General features: G+C 50.2%; 2 protein-coding genes across 3 annotated transcripts; one reads left to right on the top strand and one right to left on the bottom strand.

The window, feature by feature from the left end:
- Positions 1 to 80: 80 nt before the first annotated feature.
- On the bottom strand, positions 81 to 957 carry LOC129325759 (proline-rich protein HaeIII subfamily 1-like). The gene is made up of 2 exons (XM_054973636.1): positions 741 to 957; positions 81 to 574 (listed from the first exon to the last, which is right to left on the bottom strand). Exons 1-2 carry the CDS (start codon positions 955 to 957, stop codon positions 81 to 83), a joined length of 711 nt encoding a protein of 236 aa, XP_054829611.1.
- Positions 174 to 20596, top strand: PRPF3 (pre-mRNA processing factor 3). Of its 2 annotated transcripts, none has more exons than XM_054998733.1 (16): positions 174 to 253; positions 1565 to 1721; positions 2905 to 3035; positions 8268 to 8414; positions 9207 to 9290; positions 10222 to 10442; positions 11510 to 11816; positions 12510 to 12676; positions 12991 to 13073; positions 13493 to 13636; positions 13834 to 13933; positions 15130 to 15243; positions 15337 to 15455; positions 17379 to 17462; positions 18167 to 18228; positions 19912 to 20596. In XM_054998733.1, exons 2-16 carry the CDS (start codon positions 1577 to 1579, stop codon positions 20056 to 20058), a joined length of 2055 nt encoding a protein of 684 aa, XP_054854708.1. In that variant the 5' UTR covers positions 174 to 253; positions 1565 to 1576; the 3' UTR covers positions 20059 to 20596. The 2 variants fall into 2 exon arrangements, with proteins under 2 accessions (XP_054854708.1, XP_054854700.1); XM_054998725.1 differs by having other exon boundaries at positions 13466 to 13636.
- The last annotated feature ends 1552 nt before the right edge of the window (positions 20597 to 22148 follow it).

Here is a 22148-nt window from a genome sequence, read left to right as displayed (position 1 = left end):
CCCCCCGCCCCCTCACGGGAGGGAGGGGCTCCTGCCGCTAGCGGAGGCGGCCAAAATGGCGTCAGAACCCAACCCGGAACTCAGTCATCCACGCTTTCCGGTCGTGCCGCTCTAGGATTCACGGTCTTGGAGGCGGCTGTTTCCTCTTCCGGCTTCTCCCCTTTTTCCGCTTCCGGCCCGCTCTCCGACGACGTTCGGTCTCCGTCAGGCAGAGCCTGTGGCGCGGCCTTTCCTCGCTGGGCAGGCGGGCGAGGTGAGTCTGGCGGGCGGGCGGAAGGGAGCCGGGGCGGGCGAGGCCGCGGTGGATGCGCCTTGCCCGGCCGCCAGGGGCCTCCGGAGGGCGTGGGGTGGGCGCCCTCGCTCTGGCGGCGGCCCCGTGGTAGGCTGCCCCTGCCCAGGGAGGCTCCACCGCCGGAGCATTCGTGGGTCCGCGGCCCGCCCTCGGCTGCGCTGTGTCCCCCGGCAGGCCTGGGCCGAGGAGGCGAATCCCTTCGTCGGATGTAGCCGGCGCGGGGAGGCGCCTTTCCTTCGGCTGCCCTGCCTGGCGGGGGCGGCGGGGCCCGCTGGGGAGAGCCTGAAAAACACAACCCCGGGCGAGGCGAGGCCGCAGTTTCCCCCAGGCTGGGGATCCCGGCGGTGTCTTGCAGGGGTCATGGGGTGGGGGTGGGGGTGGTAGGGGGTGGTAGTAAGGGGAGGTCGCTGTGAACTTCCTGCCCTGCGAAGGGGTCGGACTAGGTGACTCTGGAGGTCCCCTCCAACCCCGTGGCTCTGCGCCAGAGGCGGCGTTTGCTGCATGCCGAGAGCGCTGCCTGGTCCGAAGAGGCCCTTTGTTTCAGGGGGCTGGGCTCGCTGGGGGCTCTGAGAGAGGAAGGCGGGATTCTTTCTTTCTCTGCCGGGTGTGGGTTGGGGGGCCTCTCCCGTGCTGCTCCTCAGGCGCCGAAGCCTCCGGCTCTTCATCTTTCCCTTCAGGAGAAGGTGCTACGATTCCTTGACCGTCGGCCGCGTTTGACAGCAGAGCCGCCCCGGAGCAGCAGTTTTCTGCCAGGCAGATGCTGCTCCAGCTAATGGGGGAGGTGGAGGAAGCTGCCCAAAGTCAGGCCCCTTGGCCTGCCGAGCCCCCAGTTTTCTGCTCCAGTTGGCAGTGGCTCTAGCGGAAAAGGGTCTTCCTTGTCGGGGACTCCTTCAGCGGCAGGTGGCAGAGATTGAACCCAGGGCCCTCCATGCCCCCAGACTGGTGCTCCACCCTTCAGCCACACCCCCTCCCCGTTGCAAACTATCCTTTTCCTGCATTGTTGTACAACAAGGGCCTCCTGGTGCTGGTCTTAGTAGTTTGGGCAGAGGGAGGCGTAGACTCCGGGGATGGGCCTCGCGGAGAGGAAGAGTGTGCTCCCCATGATAGTTTGGGAATTAAAGCCCTTTTTGTGCGTATTTTGCTGATGCATGTAGAAATTGTTCCAGAAAGTAAAACACAAGAGGGCAGCTCCTCTTGTTTTACCCCTTGTGAGGGATGGGATCTTGGCAGCCGGAGAGACTGGCATGGGCCTGACAAGCTCTTTCTTTTTAGATTTCTCTGAGGATGGCCCTTTCCAAGCGGGAGCTGGATGAGCTGAAGCCATGGGTGGAGAAGACGGTGAAGCGTGTCCTCGGCTTCTCAGAACCCACCGTGGTCACTGCTGCATTGAACTGTGTGGGGAAAGGCATGGATAAAAAGAAGGCAGCTGGTAAGTTCTCATGTCCCCCCCCCCCCACCATTTCTCAGGAAGAAAATCTATAACTTAAGAGGCAGAGATGGTGCTTTGCACAAAGAACTCTCAGGCTTGATCTTTCTTCCAATTTAAAAAGAAAGTGGAGCCGGTTTGCTGCCTGAGATGCTGGAGAGCTGTTACCATGTAGCAGAGCCTGTATTGTTTAGGTCTGTGGTGTTCGTAGGCACTCAGGATTTGAGTCCAGTGGCACCTTAAAGATCAACAAGTGTAAGCTGAAAGTCACAGCTCCCCTCTTCAGACACGAGTCATAGGCACTGTTTCAGCTGCCAGTGTGTACTCTGTCTCCTACTTGCTTCTTTCCCGTGACACAAAGCTGGTTTTCCTCCACTTCATTGTAGCGGAAGGTGTTTCAGAGGAACCCAAAAAATGATGAGCTTTGAGTCTGCAGAGAAGTCCCATTCCGAAACAACTTCCGCTTCAAGAGGAGGATGATTCACTTTGAGCCTCCTGATGTTTTGTGCATCTTCCCCCACGTTTTGTTATTGAACTTGTCATCCCTGGCAGCCATTTTTGTTGTGGCACTAAGTGTTCTCAAAACTGACGGTGGATTCAAGAAGGTTGAGGACCAATGAAGGGTTCTAAGTGGTCTTGGAATTCTGCCTCCTCCCTGGCTCAGTGGACGAAGAGGAACTGCCAAGGCATTTTGATGGGACCCCGGGAGCAGCATACACACTGCGCTCCTATTGTAGTAATTCAGCTGCTTTGAGCTGGCTCAGGCAGACTCGAGGGAAAATTGGATACTACTGAGAGGTTTAAAAACTAGTATTTAAAAATGGGAGTTGACGCCATGGCTCCATCATGAGCCTGAACAACTTAAACTGCTCTTGAGAGAAGAGCCCTGACTACAACTTCTCGCCTACTCTTGTTCAAGCTCATCTCGTAGTTGGTAAGCAAAAAAGGAGCCATAGATTTGGCGACTGGGAAAGGGTATGCTGTAGTACAAGCTTTGCAAAAGTGCTCTTTCACAGTTAGTTAGAGTTGTCTTTTTCCTCCTTGCCAGTGGGAAAGAAGACCCTGTCAACTGGCCATTTGTTAGCAAATTGTGCTGTAGACCAAAGAGCTGGTTCCCTTCAGGTGCTTGCGGATGCTTTCTGTAGTCCCCAGATCTCTACTCACATCCTTTTTATCCCCTCCTCAGATCACCTCAAGCCCTTCTTGGATGACTCCACTTTGCGGTTTGTTGATAAGCTCTTTGAGGCAGTTGAAGAAGGCCGAAGCTCCCGGCACTCCAAGTCCAACAGTGACCGAAACCGAAAGCGGGAATTGAAGGTGAGCTGAACTCTGGGTTGGATTTGGTCCATTTGCTTAAAAGGCTGCAGGTTTGTAGAGGTTGCTGATGGGGTAATGTCGTCGGGCTCCATTTCCTTCTTCCAGAGAGGGCTCTGCACTATAATGCCTAAAAGTTCAAGAGAAAAGGCCTTTTCCTCCAAACTGAAGTGTAGGTGCCTCTGTGCTCTTCTTGGTGCTGTTCCTGTTCCGTGTTCCTTTTTGTGTCTCAGCCCCTGAATCTTGAACTGCCAGAAACATTAGGGAGGTGACTAACGTGAGTGACAGTATTCTGGTACAGCCTGGTGCTGTTGAAAGACAGGCAGAATTGGCTTGACAAAAGAAGGGCGCTTCTAGGTGGTGGTTTGCTGTACTTTCTGGTTAAGTTCTTGTTCTGTGAAACTGTTGTGCAGGAAGTTGGTGGTACATGAGTGTGAGATGTCAGTGCACTACTCTAATGCTAGCCTAACTAGCTGGCCCTGCAGTCTGTGGGGTAGACAAGTAGGAAGAGTGAAATGGAGGTGTGACTCCAGGGGATCAGTGTGTGTTAATGGTGCAAGTAGACTAATGTGCTTTGGAAACTCATCTCGCCCCCCCCCCGCCACCTTTGCTTTGGGATTCAAGGCTTAGGCAGTTCATTGGGTTTTGCCTACAGTTACCCTGGCATTGTGTACCACCCTTCCGTTACGCAGAAGAGGGTGTCACCCATGTTTCTGTTGAACATGTTGCTGCATTTTTAAGAAGTGACCTTCAGTACTGAAGATTCTGCGATTCAGTCTCTTGTGGCCCATAGCTTTATTTCTTCTGCTTTTTCTTACTCTGCAATCACATGCAAAAAAATTTTAAAAAACCAGATTCCTCCAGAGTTGGGAGTTCATGGGGCTTTCTGTGCAGCAGGAATATCTTATCACAGAGCTTGCGTTCATCTGGAAATTGCAGTGCAGAAGGAAGATCTTCAGCTTTCTCCTATTGTAATTCTGGTCTTTGAAACGTTACAAATATTGGATTGGATCCCACAGATCCATTCCGCTCCCAGTGATACTTTGCTCCAGTGGAAGAAGGCACCTTCTCCTGATGTGAGAGAGAGGCTGTTGCGTCAGAGGAAGGGCTTTTTCATAACAGAGGAGGTGCATCAGTTCTGCAGGCTCCGACCTGGTGCCTTGAGTCTTTTGCATCTCCAGAAGTGCCAAGATGCGTGGACATCTAAAAGAAATCCCGTCTCTAGGTGTTCTTTGATCTTCTGTGCAAAGGCTTAATGGGATTTCAGACTAAGGACAGGGTTATGGTTTGGGTCTTGCTTAGTCAGTCTCAGCCTGATAGCCGTTCCTTTAGTTTCATCTTCTCTGCTCAGAAATAGCAGCGGCTTTCCAGGGTCGAGGCAAAGAAAGGCTTTTTGAACATCTGCTGCTGTAAGGCCTTGAACTAGAGATAGCAAGGAAGAGAAAGGGTTTGTGGGGGAAAGTCCCCACAAACTCAACCCAAACAAGCAGGGGAACAAAATAGAGGGGTTAAGTAACAACCTAAAAATATGTTAGAAAATATTTATTATAAATGTGCACGAATGTAGATTAAAAACAAGTTTAAAACATAAGGCCTGAATGGCAGGCTACATGTATATGCTAAAACTTGCTAAAACATCTCAAGGTACAGATGATGGTACAGTGCAATGACCAACACAAATAGACCAAGGGACAGGAAAAAAACAGACGCGTTTCGGCCCTCAGGCCTTCCTCAGTGGTCAGTTGTAAAGATGCCTGAGTAGGAACCCTCCTGAAGACGAGTGGGGTGCTCTGCCCGGAGTTGTGGCCCTTCCCGGACGACGCTGCTCAGTGTCTATTTTCCCGATATCATTCCATGCTGTTTGTGCAGTGATTGGGTTGGTAAATGATAAACTTCAGAGCAGAAGTAGAAATATGCCTGTCGCTTATATGAATTAACAGATCATTCTTCGTGTTTGCTAGATGAGGATTTTGATTCTGGAAAACGTGAGCTGCGCACTAATGACTGAAATGCTGTGTTTCTGATTCAGAGAGTTCCACTTTTCAGAATTTTGTATTCTGCTTTGTGTAAATTAAGTCCTTTCTCATCCAGGCCTGGATCCCTTCTATTTGTTTAGTGCGAGCTTTAGGAACTGCAGTGTAAGTCCTTACGTAGTATAGTCATACTCTCCCCTCTGTCCTGGGCTGTTTTCATGCATCTTTAAAATAGTGCGATGCTCATGGAAGGCTGCCAGCTTCCTCGCATGATTTTTGACGCCATCCATTTACAGAATGCCGCAAAAGCGCCATCGTCATTGCCTGCCTCCATTTTGTAAATGGATGGCGTCAAAAATTGTGCAAGGAAGCCGACAGCCTTCCGTGAATATGATGCTATTTTAAAGATGTATGAAAATGGCCCTGGGGTATTTGATTACCAAGAACCTAAAAATTAAATGCAGTTCTTAGGAGTTGCTTGCTGTGACCAGAAATCTGCAGTATTTATTTCCTGCCCCTTGTAGATGGCAGGTCTTGATGGCCGTGGGGACTGGGACTTTCACCCCTTCCTTCTAAAGTGTAAACTTCCAATGTTGGAATCTTTTTAAAATGTCATGGACTTGTCCAAGGCTGCCAGTCTATAGCGTGCACAGTAACAAGCAGGTACATGTCATGGAGTAACAGGCAAATCTAGCTCTAGAGCAGCTGCTCTGTTTTTCAGAGTGTGTGGTTTGCCGTCATTTGAGGTCATTCATCTTCTTCTGGGACAGAGTCTTAGCCTTCCCCATTCTCAGGACTCAGCTGTTGTCAGCGCAGTCTACTTACTGCCCCCCCCCCCTTCCTGTCCCAGGTATTACTCCTTCACTAAGGAAAGCAGAAACCAACACATCGTCTCTGTCTCTGGCTACTAGCTGGTATCAGCTTGTTGGGAAGTTGCTCACTGCTGGGGAAAGTCAGGGATAGGATTTTTGTGGTCTACATCCTTTTATACTATGGGCAAGCCCTTTCTCTTGAACTTGTAGGTTTTCCATGAGGTGCCCTGTTCCTGGATGAGGAACTGTCCTTGTAGGACTTGTGCTCCATAATGGTGAAGAAGGGAGTTCACTTAACGCTTACGAATGGTTTGTATGTGTATATATAATATATGTATATATATATTTCTCCCCACACCTCCTAATTTGGAAATATTTTCTACACTTTTGAACTGCAGGCAAGCTTTGGAAGTGTAGAGCAAGGAGGGCTGGCTGGGGATCTAGGGGGCACATGCAGGCTGTCCATGCACTGTCAGGGCCTAGGGTTGCAGTGTAGGAGCAAGCCGTGGCAACCCACCTCTCGACATCTCTTGCTTTGAAAGCCCCTGCAGGGTCTGCCATAAGTCAGTTCCGTTTTCTGCCTGCTTTTGTTTCCTCTCACTTACAAAGTGAGGACTCTATAATTTTTTCTCATGGAAATAAAAAACAGTGGAAATTAAAGTGCATCACAGTTGTTGCCGGTGCTGGATGCCGCCCTACTGGAGGATGGTCTGGCTGTATCCTCCCTTTCCTCTGGAGTGGCACCTACACACTAATTAATCATTACTCGTTTGCATAGATCGGTGAGCCCTGTATTTTCCCAAATGCATGGTCCAGGTACAGATATGCCCATTCAAAATGAGCTGTCAACATATCTTGGGAAAATCACCTTTTATAACAACAACAACATTCGATTTATATACCGCCCTTTTAGGATGACTTAACACCCACTCAGAGCGGTTTACAAAGTATGTCATTATTATCCCCACAACAACAATCCCCCTGTGAGGTGGGTGAGGCTGAGAGAACTCCTAGAAGCTGTGACTGACTGACCCAAGGTCACCCAGCTGGCTTCAAGCGGAGGAGCGAGGTATCAAACCCGGTTCTGCAGGTTAGAGTCTCGCGCTCTTAACCACTACGCCAAACTGGCTCTATCCCATCTCTTCTTCCCATTGGGGCAGACGTGGGTTTCCCCTTTGTTTTTATCCTCAGATGAAACTCTCAGCGATGAGCTGAGTGGAGACTTGAAGCCAGCCTTCCCCAGTCATATTCCGGTACTCCAGCTCCACGGGCTTTTGTGGCATGGCCATCAAGACTAAAACACTTTCACCGCTTTAAATGGTCCTTGCACAAACGGTTGCTGGTGGCAGCAAATTTAAAATCACAGGACACTTTTTTTAGTATTATGGACAGAACACGGCCTGGTCTCTGGATTCACGAAGAGAAAGAAGTTTTGTTCCAGATGTTCAGGGTTTTGTCAAGGGACTCTAGACTGGCTGCTGCACGTCTTGCTTCTAGGCTGTTATGAAGGATAGTACCTTCCTTGGAAAGATCCAGGCGCTTGGCAACGAGGCATTCCATTCCTCCACCCTTTCCAGCTGATCGGTGCTGGTTGTGTGTTTGTTGGGAGGGGAGGCATGGACAGAGCATGGCGCTCTTTCTGGAAGATGATGGCTTTTTGGTGGGCCAGTAGACTCATCCCAGGTGTTAACACTTCGCTGCCTTACTGTAAAGTGTGCGAGAGGAACAGCTTTCTCATCTGGGGTGGAAGTCCCTGAGTCAGGAACACTTGGCTCCTGCACCTCCTCTTACTGAAGCAGGGCACACTTTGCTCAGGTTAGTAAAGAGTCCGGTAGCACCTTTCAAGACTAACCAACTTTATCGTAGCATCATAATAACAACAACAACAACATTCGAGTGGGGAATCAAACCCGGCTCTCCAGATTAGAGTCCCGCTTTCTTAACCACTACACCAAACTGGCTCTGACAATGCATCCGACGAAGAGAGCTGTGGTTCTTGAAAGATTATGCTACAATAAAGTTGGTTAGTCTTGAAAGGTGCTACTGGACCCTGTACTGTTTTGCGATTGAATCTTGGCTCAGGTTGATGAGGAGGATGGCCCTTCCCTGGAAACTGCACTTGGGCTGTTCTGTCTGTGTTGAATAGTGGAAGGAGAAAGTTCTTGTGTGGGCTGGGCCTATCGTGTGATAGTGGATGAGGTTAGGGTTGGTGCTGCCTCCGCTTGGCCCTGAGATCCCCTCATCTTGTATCTTTCTGCTTAGGCGCTTGCAAACGTTCCAAGTTCCATCATTGCCTTCCGTTTCCAATCGCTCATGGAAAACATTGCAAAGCTCAGCTGTCAAAATTGCTCCAGAGGTTCCCCCTGATTGTCTTGTGTGTTTTTTAAATGCATAGCTGCTCGGCTCTTTTAGTGGTCACTACCAAAGCTTTCCCCATTCCATTCCCCTAGGATGTGTTTGGTGATGACTCGGAAATTTCGAAGGAATCTTCAGGTGTCAAGAAACGCCGTATCCCACGCTTTGAAGAAGTCGAGGAAGAGCCTGAGGTCATCCCTGGCCCACCGGCGGAAAGTCCAGGAATGCTGACTAAGCTGCAGGTGAGCCCGGGGGTGGGTGGTGGGGATCTCAGCTTGGCATTCACTCCCTCGCAAATTGTGGATTTCAATCTGTGCAGACCGGATTTTCAGAGATGGTGCCTTTTACACGCAGGCAGCTTTATTCCGACAAGTAACAACAAAAGAGACTTCTTTTGGGAGTTGGCATGTAGGAAGGCCTTTTATTTGTTTGTTAGAAAATGTTTATGCCCCCTGTTCAGAACCTTCTGGAGGCAGCTTGCGACTGAAACAGCACCACAGTTTACTTCTGTTTTTTCCACCTGCATTTTCAGTGCAGGCGGTATGCTCCTTAACCGTTCCCCTTTCCTCGTATACAGACGAGGCTATTCTGAAATTCTCACCTGCTTTTCTGGCATAGTCAGGCTTTCCAAAAAGAATATAACCTGCACCCCCTGTGCAGGAGCATGGGGGTTCACACAGTATGTTTGGAGCAAGAGGAGATGACCAGGGACAAGCTGCCAACTTGTGTAGCTTCCAAACGGTGCCAGTCTAAGAGATTGTAACTCTGCCGTCCCGGCTGCTCCTAGAATGCTAGATTTAGTACTCTGTGTGCGCAACCTTTCTCTACCTGAAAAGCTCCTGCTAGTCAGAGGAGACAGAGCTTGCCAATGTAGACCAAGGGTTGAGACTCAGTATAAGGAAGCTTTGTGTGTTCTTGGGGTGTGTGTGTGTCTCATTTGTTGTGCCTGTGTTGAGTCTGGCACGAAGGAACAACATTCTGTTCTAAAGAGGGAAGAATCCACAAATATTTAATTTTTGGAAAACTCCCTGCAGATCAAGCAAATGATGGAAGCAGCAACACGGCAGATTGAGGAGAGGAAGAAACAGCTGAGTTTCATCAGCCCTCCCGCACCTCAGGTACGACCTCCCAAGCCCACTGCCCGTTCTGGGCTGCCTTTGCTGTTATGTTCTCTAGAGCAGAACTCCAGCCGAGGTTAAATCTCTGGCAGAGAAAGCCTTAATCATACAATAATAATCTCATTCAATTTATATACTGCCCTTCAGGACAACTTAACTCCCATTCAGAGCGGTTTTCAAAGTATGTTGTTATTATCCCCACAGCAATCACCCTGGTGTGTTTAAAAAACAAAACAAACCTGAACTAAAGTGGATTTGGTAGGTTGGATACAGTGGGTTGCATTTCTGAGGGTGCAAAGCCATCCACCAGCAGGGCTTGACGTTCTCAGCTCCCCTTTCCCCCAGCCACCCCAATCCCCCCCCCCAACTCCTGCACTGGGTCCAGCCCTTTCTCCAAGATTTTTTATTTATTTAAAACATTTCTATGCCACCTTTCACCCAGTTTGGGTGAACAAATAAAAACATCTTTAAAAACTTCTTAAAATGGTTGCTGGGCAGCACAGTGGATTATCCAGCACTGTGGATCGGCAGCTCACAACTTCATCAAAACGTCAGTGAAGGCCAGCTCCTCCGGCTTTTACCATTGTATCCTGCTGATGCTCCAAGGAGCTCAAGGTGCTGTGCGTCGTCATCCGCTCCATTTTATCCTCTCGACAGCCCTATAAAGTAGCTGGCTGAGCATCACCCTGTGAGTTTCATGGTTGAGCAAGAATTTAAGCTCAGGTCTCTCCAGCCCTCATCCCCCATTCCGGGCCCTCCTGCCTTTCAGTCCAGACTCCCCCCTCCTCACCTCCCACCCTGCCACAGGCTACTTCTTTCTGTCGTTTTCTGCAGCCTACTTGGGGACACAGCTGGGCCGCACTCGAGGCCCTGCAGCCTGCTCATAGTCCTGGCAGGTGACCTTCAGCACCTCTTCTTCCCACCCCCGCAGCCTAAAGCTCCGGCCGCATCCCAGCCTGAACGCCTCCCCATTGGCAACACCATCCAGCCCTCGCAGGCAGCCACCTTCATGAACGACGCCATCGAGAAAGCCAGGAAAGCGGCCGAGCTACAGGCTCGCATCCAGGCACAGCTGGCCTTAAAACCCGGACTCATCGGCAATGCCAACATGGTGGGGTTGGCCAACCTTCACGCAATGGGCATCGCCCCACCGTGAGTATGAGGGAGCTGCTGAACATGTTCCGTGCAGGGCCTGCCAGTGTGAGCTGATGAAAATTCACAGAGTTTTGTCGGCCAGCAGTGGATCACGTGGGACTCTGTGTGCCCTTGTGAAGGGGTGTCTCCCCCTCCCCATGGTGAGCCAGGGGGTTCCAGCCCTTTGGGGGCAGTGGGGCAGCAAAGAGAGCAGGAGCGTGCATCATCTTGCATATGTGGACCCCTTAGGTGGGGGGCTGTGGTAAGTCTGGCCCTTCAGGGGCTTATGACCACACCTGACAGGCCACGTTATGTGGCCAGAGGGGTGGGGGGTGCAGGCTTCCGGGGCTCTGAAAACGGCAGTGGAACTTGGTGGCCAGGGCTCGGCCTCTTCTGCGGCCAGGGCAGGGTCTCGTGCTTCCTTGAAAGGAGGGGCCCGTTCCCATTTATTGATTCCCCTCCCCGCTGCATTTGCTTCCGGAAGCACGAGGCTGCCTACGTGCCGTTCCCTTATGGCCTCCCATCCGAGGACTGGCCCTTCCTTGCTTTTGGGCCCCCACCAGTCACGGCCGTGGAAGAGGCATTTTGAGCCCAGCAAGACCCTGAAGGATCAGCAGTCTCCCTCTCCTTGCACTGGTGGACAGAACGTCTTTGGGGCGGGGTTCCTTCTGGCCCTCCTTAGCCGCTCACACCCCTTTGCCTGTGTCTTGGCTTACAAGCAGCCGCCGAGGAGTGAGAGAGGAGGGCTTGTGCTGCAGACGCCGTGAAGCTGTTGCCTGCGACTTGGCTTGTATGGGGAAAAGCAGCAGAGGGGATCTTGGGGCTGGCAGTTATGCTGGGGGGCCAGGTGGAAAGAAATTGGGGGCTGGGGTGATCCCAGCTGACGGCTGGAGAGCCACAAAGCGCAGCTTACTCTGTTACTTGTGGGGGGGGGGCATGGTGGTGGCATCGAGATAGAAATGCTCCTTGTCTTAATGGGATGCCACAGCCATAGGTGTCTTTGCCCTGGACCTGGTGTCTGCTAGGCCGCCTGGTCTCCAGTGGGCTTATGTGGGCTTTGTGCGTGGTTGGGTGTCTTGGCCCAGGAAAGTTGAGCTGAAGGACCAGACCAAGCCAACCCCCCTGATCTTGGATGAGCAAGGTCGCACGGTCGATGCTACGGGCAAGGAGATCGAGCTGACTCACCGCATGCCGACCCTCAAGGCGAACATCCGGGCAGTGAAGAGGGAGCAGTTCAAGCAGCAGCTGAAGGAGAAGCCTTCCGAGGACATGGAGTCCAACACTTACTTCGACCCCCGGGTCTCCATCACCCCATCTCAGCGGCCAAAGCGGACCTTCAAGTTCCACGACAAGGGCAAGTTTGAAAAAATTGCCCAGAGGTTGCGGACAAAGGTAATGAGGGAGGCACAGGTGTCTCAGGGAAAGGGGCAGGCTGGGCTGGGGCCACAAAATAGTAAAGAATCCATCTGAAAAAGAGAGCTGTGGTTCTCGAAAGCTTATGCTACAAGTTTGGTTAGTCTTAAAGGTGCTACTGGGCTCTTCCCTGTTATCCCTTGTATGGGTGCTGGGGAGCTGCTCTTCAGAAAGTCGTCTTCCTTACCAAAACGTGTTTGAAACAACCTTGAAAGGAGTGGCCACCCTCTCGTTCAACAAACATTTCCCCTGCTGGTTGCCAGGAACATTTTCTGGCTCACCAGGGGCAAGCGGCCTGCTGCTGGAAAGGGAAGCCGGGTCTGGCCAGGGAGGCGGTGTTCCGTTCTGGCTTTGACTGCTATCAGCCCCCTGCCTCTCATTTGTCTGTCTACTTCGCGTATACCCTGCCTTTCTCCCCAGTCTGCCTGACGCTATTCTCCTCTGTTTTATCCGCCCGACAAGCACCCTGAGTTCGGTTAGGCTGGCAGGCCTGAGGTCACCCAGTGAGGTTCCCTGGCAGAGCGAGGATCTGAACACGGGATCTGAGCACGGGTCTCCCAGGTCCTAGTCCAGCACTGCCACCTCTACACCGCTCTGGAACTGGGCTGCTTAAAAGATGTTGGACTTTTTTTCCTCGAAATCTCTGAAAGTGCCGCTGTTTGTTGTTGTCAGGCTCAGTTGGAGAAACTCCAGGCCGAGATCTCTCAAGCTGCCAAGAAGACTGGAATTCATACCTCTACCAAACTGGCCCTGATTACTCCCAAAAAGGAGCTGAAGGAGGGGGATGTCCCCGAGGTGGAATGGTGGGACTCCTACATCATTCCCAACGGCCTGGATGTGTATGTTGCTGTGCTTTGCCAAGGCAATGGGGGGGGGGGGCGTGGGTGTGGGGGTGTGTGTTAAGGGCTGCTGAGAAGTTTTACTTGGTGGGAGCAAGTGGTTGCTTCGGGTAGAGAATCAGCCCGTGAATATTTTTCTGTCTAAGGCAGCAATTTCCAAGGGAGGCAGGGACCGGGGGAAGAGAAGCAGAGGCCATGGAGCTATGCATGCTGGCAGCATCCTCTGGTGTCTCCCGTTGATCTTGTTCCTCCCCCTTTGTAGAGTGAGGGAGAGGAGCAGGCTGTGAGACGGCACATTCTGTTCCCTTTTTTAGAAAATTTGCAGATTCGTTTAAAAGGGAGGACTATTTTGGCATCACGAACCTGGTGGAGCACCCGGCTCAGTTAAACCCTCCAGGTAAGATCCTGCTCTTTGGTTCCTTACTAGAGCAGTCCAGGCTGCTGGCTGAACGTAGCGCCCAGCGAGAGGGAGCGGGGGGTGCTCTAATGGTGCGCACATGGGGCAGCAGAGAGCACCAGGACTGATGGTGCGTTCTGTCGCTGGTGCACTTGGAGCTGCCCAGGCCAGAAGCCAAAGCCTTGTCTCCTTTACGGAGCTACAGTGGGAAGCTTGGCTGAGAGTAAAGAGGGTCCTCGATAAGCTGCAGGGGCTTGCTGTGCTGCCCTAAACTGCCACCAGCATCTTTTACGTTGATACTGAAACATGCTTACGAGGGCAATAACTGTGGGTGGGAGGAGAATGCATGCACGGACTGAAGATCTAGCCCACATTGACTGTGTTGGTACCAGAGATGGTTCTGGTTTCTCTTGTTCCAGTGGACAGCGACATGCCAGTGACCTTGGGAGTGTATCTGACCAAAAAAGAGCAGAAGAAATTACGGCGACAGACCCGGCGGGAGGCCCAGAAGGAGCTCCAGGAGAAAGTGAGGCTCGGCCTCATGCCCCCGCCGGAGCCCAAAGGTGAGATCTTTGCCGTAGGCACGTCGGCAGCTTCTCCGGATGAAAGAGCTGCTCTCACTTGATTTGAAATATTTACACTCTGCCTTTCCTCCTGGCTCGAGAGGTCTTAGAAATGAGGATTAAACCACCTAAGACCAAGCAGCTTCCTCCTCCTTGAAGGGCTGCTCTGAGAATTGTCATTCATTCCTCCCTTGCAGTTCGAATCTCAAACCTGATGCGCGTTCTGGGAACAGAAGCTGTCCAAGACCCCACCAAGGTGGAAGCCCACGTCCGAGCCCAGATGGCAAAGAGGCAGAAGTAAGCGTTCCAGCGTGGGTTTACCACTTCTTTGGGTCTTTTTAATGAGCAGCCTCCAGGTTCCAGCTGCTCCTGGAGCGCGCTTGGCTTTGCTTTGGTAATCCAGTCTTTTCTCTGTGGAGTTCAGAGGGGGGGTGGGTTGGGAGTGGGGGGGCCCAGGTGCCCAGCTGCTACTGGCTGACCTTGGGCAGTCACGGTCTCTCAAGGTGGGTGAAGTGAGGAACGGAGGACGGGCAGGGTGCAGATGTGATTGTCGTTAGACCTGGCAGTCCACTGAAGAATCTTGGGTCTTTTTAATGAGCAGCCTCCAGGTTCCAGCTGCTCCTGGAGCGCGCTTGGCTTTGCTTTGGTAATCCAGTCTTTTCTCTGTGGAGTTCAGAGGGGGGGTGGGTTGGGAGTGGGGGGGCCCAGGTGCCCGGCTGCTACTGGCTGACCTTGGGCAGTCACGGTCTCTCAAGGTGGGTGAAGTGAGGAAACGGAGGACGGGCAGGGTGCAGATGTGATTGTCGTTAGACCTGGCAGTCCACTGAAGAATCTTGGGGGGGGATTCATTGTGTAAGTTTGGGCCAATTCTAAGCATATCCGAATAAGAATAGTTCTGAAAGGTGGGGGTGGGGGGGAGAACGCAGTCTGTCTTCAGGAGACAGGTATGTGTTGCAGCAGCCCCCACTTCCATCCCCCCCTCGGGGAGGGAGAAGGAGAAGGCCTCTTCTGAGACGGTGCCTGCCAACCATGGATCTATAATCAGTGGCTACAGTGTGGTGCGAATCTCCGCACGGCTCTGAAGCTCAGTGGGATGTCTCGGGCCACTCGCTATGAGGCTTATTGTGAGAATTTAAGAAGAGCAGAGAAAGCGGCGCACTCCACTCTGAGCTGCTGGTGCGAAAGGGCGGAATAAATACGTTGGGAATTAAAGATAGATCCCATGAGTAATCAAGCACCAGATTAAAAACAAAACAAAACTAGTTGTCGATTAATCAGTTCCAAGGTTTAAATGGATTGCTCCCACACTCTCATTGCAGCCTTGTGAGTTACAGCAGGGGGGCGGGGGGGGCTTTGAGTCTGGGCCGCCCGCGTCTCGTCCAGCGCTCCCACCCACTCCAACACCCTGGTTACTTTTAGGAATACAACTTCTGTGTTTCTTCCAAGAATCTTTGCTGCCGGCCACTGACTTGTGCCCACCTCCTTCCCCCCAGAGCTCACGAAGAGGCCAATGCAGCACGGAAGCTCACTGCGGCCCAGAGGAAAGCCAAGCAAGTGAAGAAGCTGAAGGAAGACGTCTCTCAGGGGGTGCACGTATCTGTCTATAGGTGAGTGTCTCCATCCCGCCCCCTCCCAGTTCACGGCCTGCTCCCTCTCGGCCCGGGTTCTGTGCCTGAGCACCTTTCTTTTGCCACCCCCAGGGTCCGAAACTTAAGCAACCCAGCCAAGAAGTTCAAGATCGAAGCAAATGCCGGTCAGCTGTACCTCACAGGCGTTGTCGTTTTACACAAAGACGTTAACGTGGTGGTGGTAGAAGGAGGTGAGGAGAGAGTCATACTGGCTTGTCTGTCTTCAGATGTTCTTATCTAGAGATGCAACATTTTCAGAAATTGGGAAGCTGTCGGGAAAAAACTTGGCGGTGTGCCCACACCCTGAGACAGCTGAAATTTTGGGGAAAATATAAATACACACAGTTCTTTTTTATTGGCTATTTATTTAAAACATGTTCATGTTGCCTTTCCACCTGGCTTAGGGTCCCCAAGGGAGGATACCATCAAAAAACTTAAGCTTTAAAAGTACATAGTATAAAACGTATTTTTAAAAATCTCATAAAATGGAACAATCATACCCAATTAAATTGCATACTCAGGAATCAGCATTACATTTTATGTTACAATAATAGAATAAGTTTATCATCTAGAACTTAGTTAACATAGATCAAGATGGGTAGCCGTGTTTGTCTGTCTGCAGTAGAAAAGAGCAAGAGTCCAGGAGCACCTCTAAGACTTAACAAAATTTGTGGTAGGGGAGGAGCTTTCGAGAGCCACAGCTCACTTCTTCAGATACTTAGTTAACATACAAATTGTACCGTCTAGCATATCTGTGAGATTTCAAGTATAAAATTACAGTTTTTCTAAAAGTAAAATTGCAAATATACCCAGTGAGGGAGAGGAGGCGACAACTGCGGGCTGCACTGCATGCTGCTTAGCCCACGTGTTTTAGTTCTTGCTGTCTGAGTAGCAGGGAAAAAATAACTTTGAAAACAGAAAACACAAATTCTGTAATAAACACAACTGTATGCTTTGGACAGAAAGAGCGGCCGTTTTCACACTGTTTACCAGCCACGGAACATTGTGCCAAGCTCCCGAAACGACAGCCTGGCGCAATTTCGTGCAAGAACTCTCGTGTGAAATCGCACCAGGAAGACGCTGTCGTTTCCGGAGCTTGGCGCAATGTTCCGTGGCCGGTAAGCAGTGTGAAAACGGCCAGTGTCACGCAGGCACAAGAAGACTAGCAGCATATCTGGATATCAAGTTTATAGCCCTGAAAACTGCAGCCTTAATTGGTGCGTTGCCCTCATTCACATTACAGCAGATTGATTGTCGACCGGATCAGTCACATTTACGCTAACATATCCTTGCAGACATACACAAGAATTGCTCTCTGCTGCTGCTGTAGATTGCTTAACATAAGAATCTTTGTGCTGTATATTTTCACTGAATACGGCCTTGTCTTAAAAGCATTTCACTTATTCTAAAAGAGAACAGTATTTCACAGACGTTTTCAGTCCTCCCCCAAATTTTCCAGTTTTCCAGGTTTTTTTCCGCACGTTGACATTATTTTTCTTCACCGTCACGTGATTTTCTTTGATGCAGTGGATTGGCCGTTACCAGGCCCTTCTCAAGGGCCCTGAAGCTGCTGATGTAAATAGTGCTGGCCCAGGTGGACCTGATTTGCTGCAGCCACTCCACAGCTCTAAGGTCGTCATCAGGTTAAAAGTATATCCGTTTACGGAGGAATGCCAGTAAGGGAAGGCGCTTACAGTTGAAACTGATTTCTTAGGTAATGGCAAGATAGAAAAGAGCCCACAGCATAAGCTTTCGAGAACCACAGCTCTCTTCGTCAGATGCATCGTCAGCTTTCAAGAACCACAGCTCTCTTCGTCAGATGAGAGCTGTGGTTCTCAAAAGCTGTCGATGCATCTGACGAAGAGAGCTGTGGTTCTCGAAAGCTTATGCTGCAATAAAGTAGGTTAGTCTTAAAGGTGCTACTGGGCTCTTTTCTATTTCGCAACTACAGACTAACACGGCTAACTCCTCCGGATTTAGGTAGTGTCATTATACAGACTTTAGCTGCATTTTGTGGCAAGAGTAAAGCCCTGTGAAACCACTTCACAAGATCTTTCAGTAGTCATTTCAGAATCAAAATGTCTCCTTTCCGATCTCTTCTCCCACCCACCCAGGCCCTAAAGCACAGAAAAAATTCAAACGGCTTATGCTGCATCGAATAAAATGGGATGAGCAGACATCGAACACAAAGGGAGATGGTAAGAAAACCAGCCTGGACAGAACAACACCTGCAAAGGATGCCTTCTGGAGCTCTTGTCTTTTTTGCCAAACCCATCCCGAGCTTTTGATGCCCTCATGGCTATCAGCACAGTGTTCTCTTCAATGCCCCAGCCTGGATTCTTGAGCTTGCTAGTTCTCTGGGATGAAGATGTGTGCTGAACAAAAGCGGAGGGCTGCCCATTAAATCCAAGTTGCTTCCTTTTGGAGAACTTTGTAGGGGATATTGACCTAGTGGCTGGCTGGTGTCTCCTTCTCCAGAACGGGCTGGATCCCCTGGCTCCCCTTCCAATGGCGCAGAAAGGTCTTCCCTGCTCTGGCACTCTTTTTGTGCTGTCCTTTGCAGAGTCCCTGCAGTCGAAGCCCATTGAAATTAACGGAGTAATTCTGCATAGGGTTAGCGTTAGGCTCCTTATGCCAGAGACTGGGTTGCCCGGTCTCCAGGGCGATACTTCCTGGGCTCAGTCTTCACACCCGAGGCCAAACCACAAGGCGCTTGCCTGCCATCAGCAGGCACTGGGCATGGCTAGCTGGAGAAGACTCCTCCATTAGGAGGAACAGCTCCGTGGGTTCGCCACAATTTTTAAATGCTGAACTCCTGAGAGAAATTATTCATCATATGAAATGATTAAAGGAAATGGTTTTCAACATTAATTCTGTGTGTGTGTGTTTTTCCCTTGGCCAGATGATGATGAATCTGATGAGGAGTCCGTGAAAAAGACAAACAAATGTTCTCTGGTTTGGGAGGTAAGTCAACTTTCTGATCCAGTGCGGCTGTTTGGACTTTTGGATCCTGGACCGTAATGTGCTTTAAACTACGGGTTGGGAACTCTTAAAGAGTTCAGTGTCAAACCCCAGTTCAGTTTGGGCTTTGGCATGTAATTTCCTATTAGAGATAGGCACAAACTGGGAAAATGGCGGTTCATGTGTTTCATGAACCACGAACTAGCATGAAATTCCCCAGTTCACGAAGCGGTTTGTTTGGTTCATGAAAATGTCACTTCCAGGGTAGCAGAAGGTCTGCAGAAGCCCCTCCCCCCCATTGCCTAGGAAACAGATTGATGGGGTGCCAGGCTGTCTGCAGTGACAAACCCAAAAATGAACCAAATGAACCAGGCTGAAAATCATAGCGATTCTTTGCAGATCGTCAGAAACGCCCTCCGACAAACTGCCAGTTTGCAAACTGAAAAATGGCCCGGTTTGTGACAAACTTTAGTTCATATTGCGGTTCGTGCCCATCTCTAGTTCCTATGGATTGAATTCCAGACGTTTCTTCATTAACTAGAAGCCCCAATGAACTTTTTTTACAGTCCTGTAAACTTTGCCTGGCCTCACCTACATGCTTTCAGTACAGTCTCTAAAACCGTAAGAGCTATACATTTGAATGTTTAAAAAGTCAGTCAGTGGGAACTTTGATTCACAGCAAGCTGAACTGTTTGCTGTACCGTATTTGTGTGGGATGGGGTGGTCATGCTTTGCAGCAGAGACAGCACTAGGCGTTGGAGGGTATGTTTCTGTTCTACTTTGTTCTCTGCGATACATATGCTATCGTTCCCCCCACCCCCATTTATCTTTACAACAACCCTGTGGGTGAGGTGAGTAGACCAGCCTTAGGCCTCCCAACAAGCTTCCTGGCAGACTGAAGAGCTGAAGCCAGCCCTCCAGTGCTGTCGGTGGACTGCGGTTTGTCTGTCCTCATGACTTGCTGTTCGCTTGAGGACTTACGTTGCCTCTCACCACAATATCATTAAAACAAATGTATCGCAACAATAGTCCATAAGCAGTAAGTAATAAAAGCAATTAAATCAAGAGCATTACAGAAACCAGCATAAGGGCTCAACTGCAGAAACACAGTATAGAGAAGCTGAGTTAAACTAATCACAGGCAGGAGATTTGAAAGAAGAAGCCCTAAAATGCCAACTAAAAGGTCGAAAACTAGTTAAATAGAAACCTTTTGTCCTGCTGTGTCAATGCCCCAAAGAGTCGAGGCTAGGCTGATGTCCACCAGGAGGGTGTTCCATACACTATGAACAAACTGAATTTGAGGAAATTTTATGTATTTGCTTTATTGTCTGCTTTTCTCGCTGAGACTCCCGGCAAATTACAGAATAAACCAGTGTTGTCTGGACAGTGCAAGACAACTAATCAGACAACTAATCGAACCAGGATTACAGAATTAGAGAACAACAGACTATAGGCATGATATACTATAAACTATCCAGAACATGGTAGCACAGTAAAAGTAAGGTGATGCCACAGACATTTCTATGGACTACAATCCATTGCCATTACAAAAGAGCCCTCATGGCCTGTTCCTTTCTGTTATTAGTACTATAATCTCTTTAAAAATGTCCTCTTGGAAAAAAAGGTCAGGAGCCATCAGCTTCATCTCTGATACTCTGTGAAATCTCTCTCCTCTTGTCTTTTCAGGGCACAGCAAAGGATCGCAGCTTTGGCGACATGAAATTCAAGCAGTGCCCCACTGAAAACATGGCACGAGAACACTTTAAAAAACACGGTGCAGAGCACTACTGGGACCTGGCTCTGAGTGAGTCGGTGTTGGAGTCCACAGACTGAAGGTCCTTCCTGCGCCCCCCCCTTTTTCGGCATTTTGCAGTGTTTAACGTTGTGAGCAAGAATTGGCTGAAACCTTGGAGAAGACCCTCCCCCGAGTTCCTCACCATAAGACGCACATGATTAAAAGAAATATTTTTCATAGATGAAAACACACACATCCCAGGCCTTTTTGGACTAAACCAGTTTGTGGATCTTGATGTGTGTGCTGTTGCTGTCCTGCTGTCTCAACAAAATCCAGCTTTGAGGCCCTGGAAAGCGGAGGCCCATTTTCCAGCTGTGCCTTGTTTCCTTTCCAACACCACAGGTCTCTAAAGAGAGGCAGCCCTGGTTGGCTTTCCCTCCCAGTTCGGTAGGTGGGGTCACAAGTGAGGCAAGTAAGCAAGGGGGAGAGGGGAGAACGGAAGAGCTGGACGGAGCTGCAGGCTCAGACGGACGGGAGGCTGCAGCTCCCGGCATGGGAATTGTACAGCAGAATAGGAGCTGGGGATTTAGCCCGCATCCTACATTTACAGAATAAACTCTTTTTTTTGTAAGAAGCTAAAAACACTTCTTTTTATCTGTTCTGGGCAGTGTTGGTTGTGTTCATCAGCCTGGGGCAGGGGGCTGTAAGCACCGTACCCCGCATGCAGTAGGTTGTGCGTTCAATGAGAGGGGGGCTGCCTCAGTGATAGAACGGTCATCTTTAGTTAAATTAATTGCAGGTAGCAGGTGTGGGAAAAGACCTTTGCCTGCCTGAGTTACAGCTGGTCACAGTGGTTTGCTAAACCTGCAAGAGTGTATGGGCTGACGCGAGAGAGCTTTGCAGTACCACAAACAGTCCGCTTGCTCCTTGAGACGCAGTTCGGTGTGGTGGTTAAGAGCGGCAGGACTCTAATCTGGAGAGCCAGGTTTGCCTCCCCACTCCTCCGCTTGAAGCCCGCTGGGTGACCTTGGGTGAGTCACAGCTCCTTCAGAGCTCTCTTAGCCCCACCCACCTCACAGGGTGATTGTTGAAAGGATAATAACAACATACTTTGTAAACCGCTCTGAGTGGGTGTTAAGTTGCCCTGAAGGGCGGTATATAAATCAAATGTTACTAACTTTGAATTGTCATTCTAAGACAGAATATGTTTGCTCATGCCCTCTTACTGCTTCCATACAAAAGGATTTATGCAGTTATAATAATATAATAACATTCGATCTATATACCGCCCTTCAGGACAACTTAATGCCCACTCAGAGTGGTTTACAAAGTATGTCATTATTATCCCCACAACAAAACACCCTGTGAGGTGGGTGGGGCTGAGAGAGCTTGAGAGAGCTGTGACTAGCCCAAGGTCCCCCAGCTGGCTTCAAGTGGAGGAATGGGGAATCAAACCTGGCTCTCCAGATTAGAGTCCCGCACTCTTAACCACTACTCCAGACTGGTTCAGTTGCAGTAATTAGTGTCTAGCTTGTGCCGGGGTGGGCATACATGGCACAGGTGCCTGGAACTAAGAAGGGAGGGCCAAACCTTCTGCTGAGTTGCCCCAATAGGCTAGAGCTGCAGCTACCTAAAAAGGGCAGCAAGGTGGGAAAAACCATGCATTTATACTTTCTTCTATGGGATTAGTTTGTCACAAAGGTTTGATGAGCCTGCAGCAGTGCTTCTGTTTCCATAGGCAGTGTATGTTGGTGTGCTGCCTAGAGGGGAAGCCGGTGGGGCAGCAGAGGCCTTTGCTGGACTCAACGCAGGCCTTTCTGCATTCTGCCTTTTCCCACTTTTGCGGCCTTCTTTTAAGAATCGAATAGCTGATCCTCAGATGAAATATAGTTAGGAAGCACTTTGTATATGTTTTCAGAGCTCACGTGAGGCATTTGGGTGGTAGTTGCGTGGAGAACAAAGGGTTGCTGATTTCTTTGGAAGTCCATTAGGCTGGGGTAGGCCAGCCTGCTCCTGCTTAAGAAATTCCTGGAGATTTCAGGGTGGTACTTGGGGAGGGCAGGGTGTGAGCTTCAATGGGATGTGATGCCTCAGTGTGCCGTTTCCTCCAGGGGGATGGATCTTTCTAGTCTGGCGATCCGTTGTAATTGTAGAACTCCCAGGTTGCAGCAGGAGACTGGCAAACTTG

The sequence above is a fragment of the Eublepharis macularius genome, chromosome 1 (genome assembly GCF_028583425.1).
Source record: "Eublepharis macularius isolate TG4126 chromosome 1, MPM_Emac_v1.0, whole genome shotgun sequence".
Taxonomy (NCBI): domain Eukaryota; kingdom Metazoa; phylum Chordata; class Lepidosauria; order Squamata; family Eublepharidae; genus Eublepharis; species Eublepharis macularius.
The sequence above is the reverse complement of the archived record's forward strand: the minus strand, read 5'-3'. Positions and strand labels throughout refer to the sequence as shown.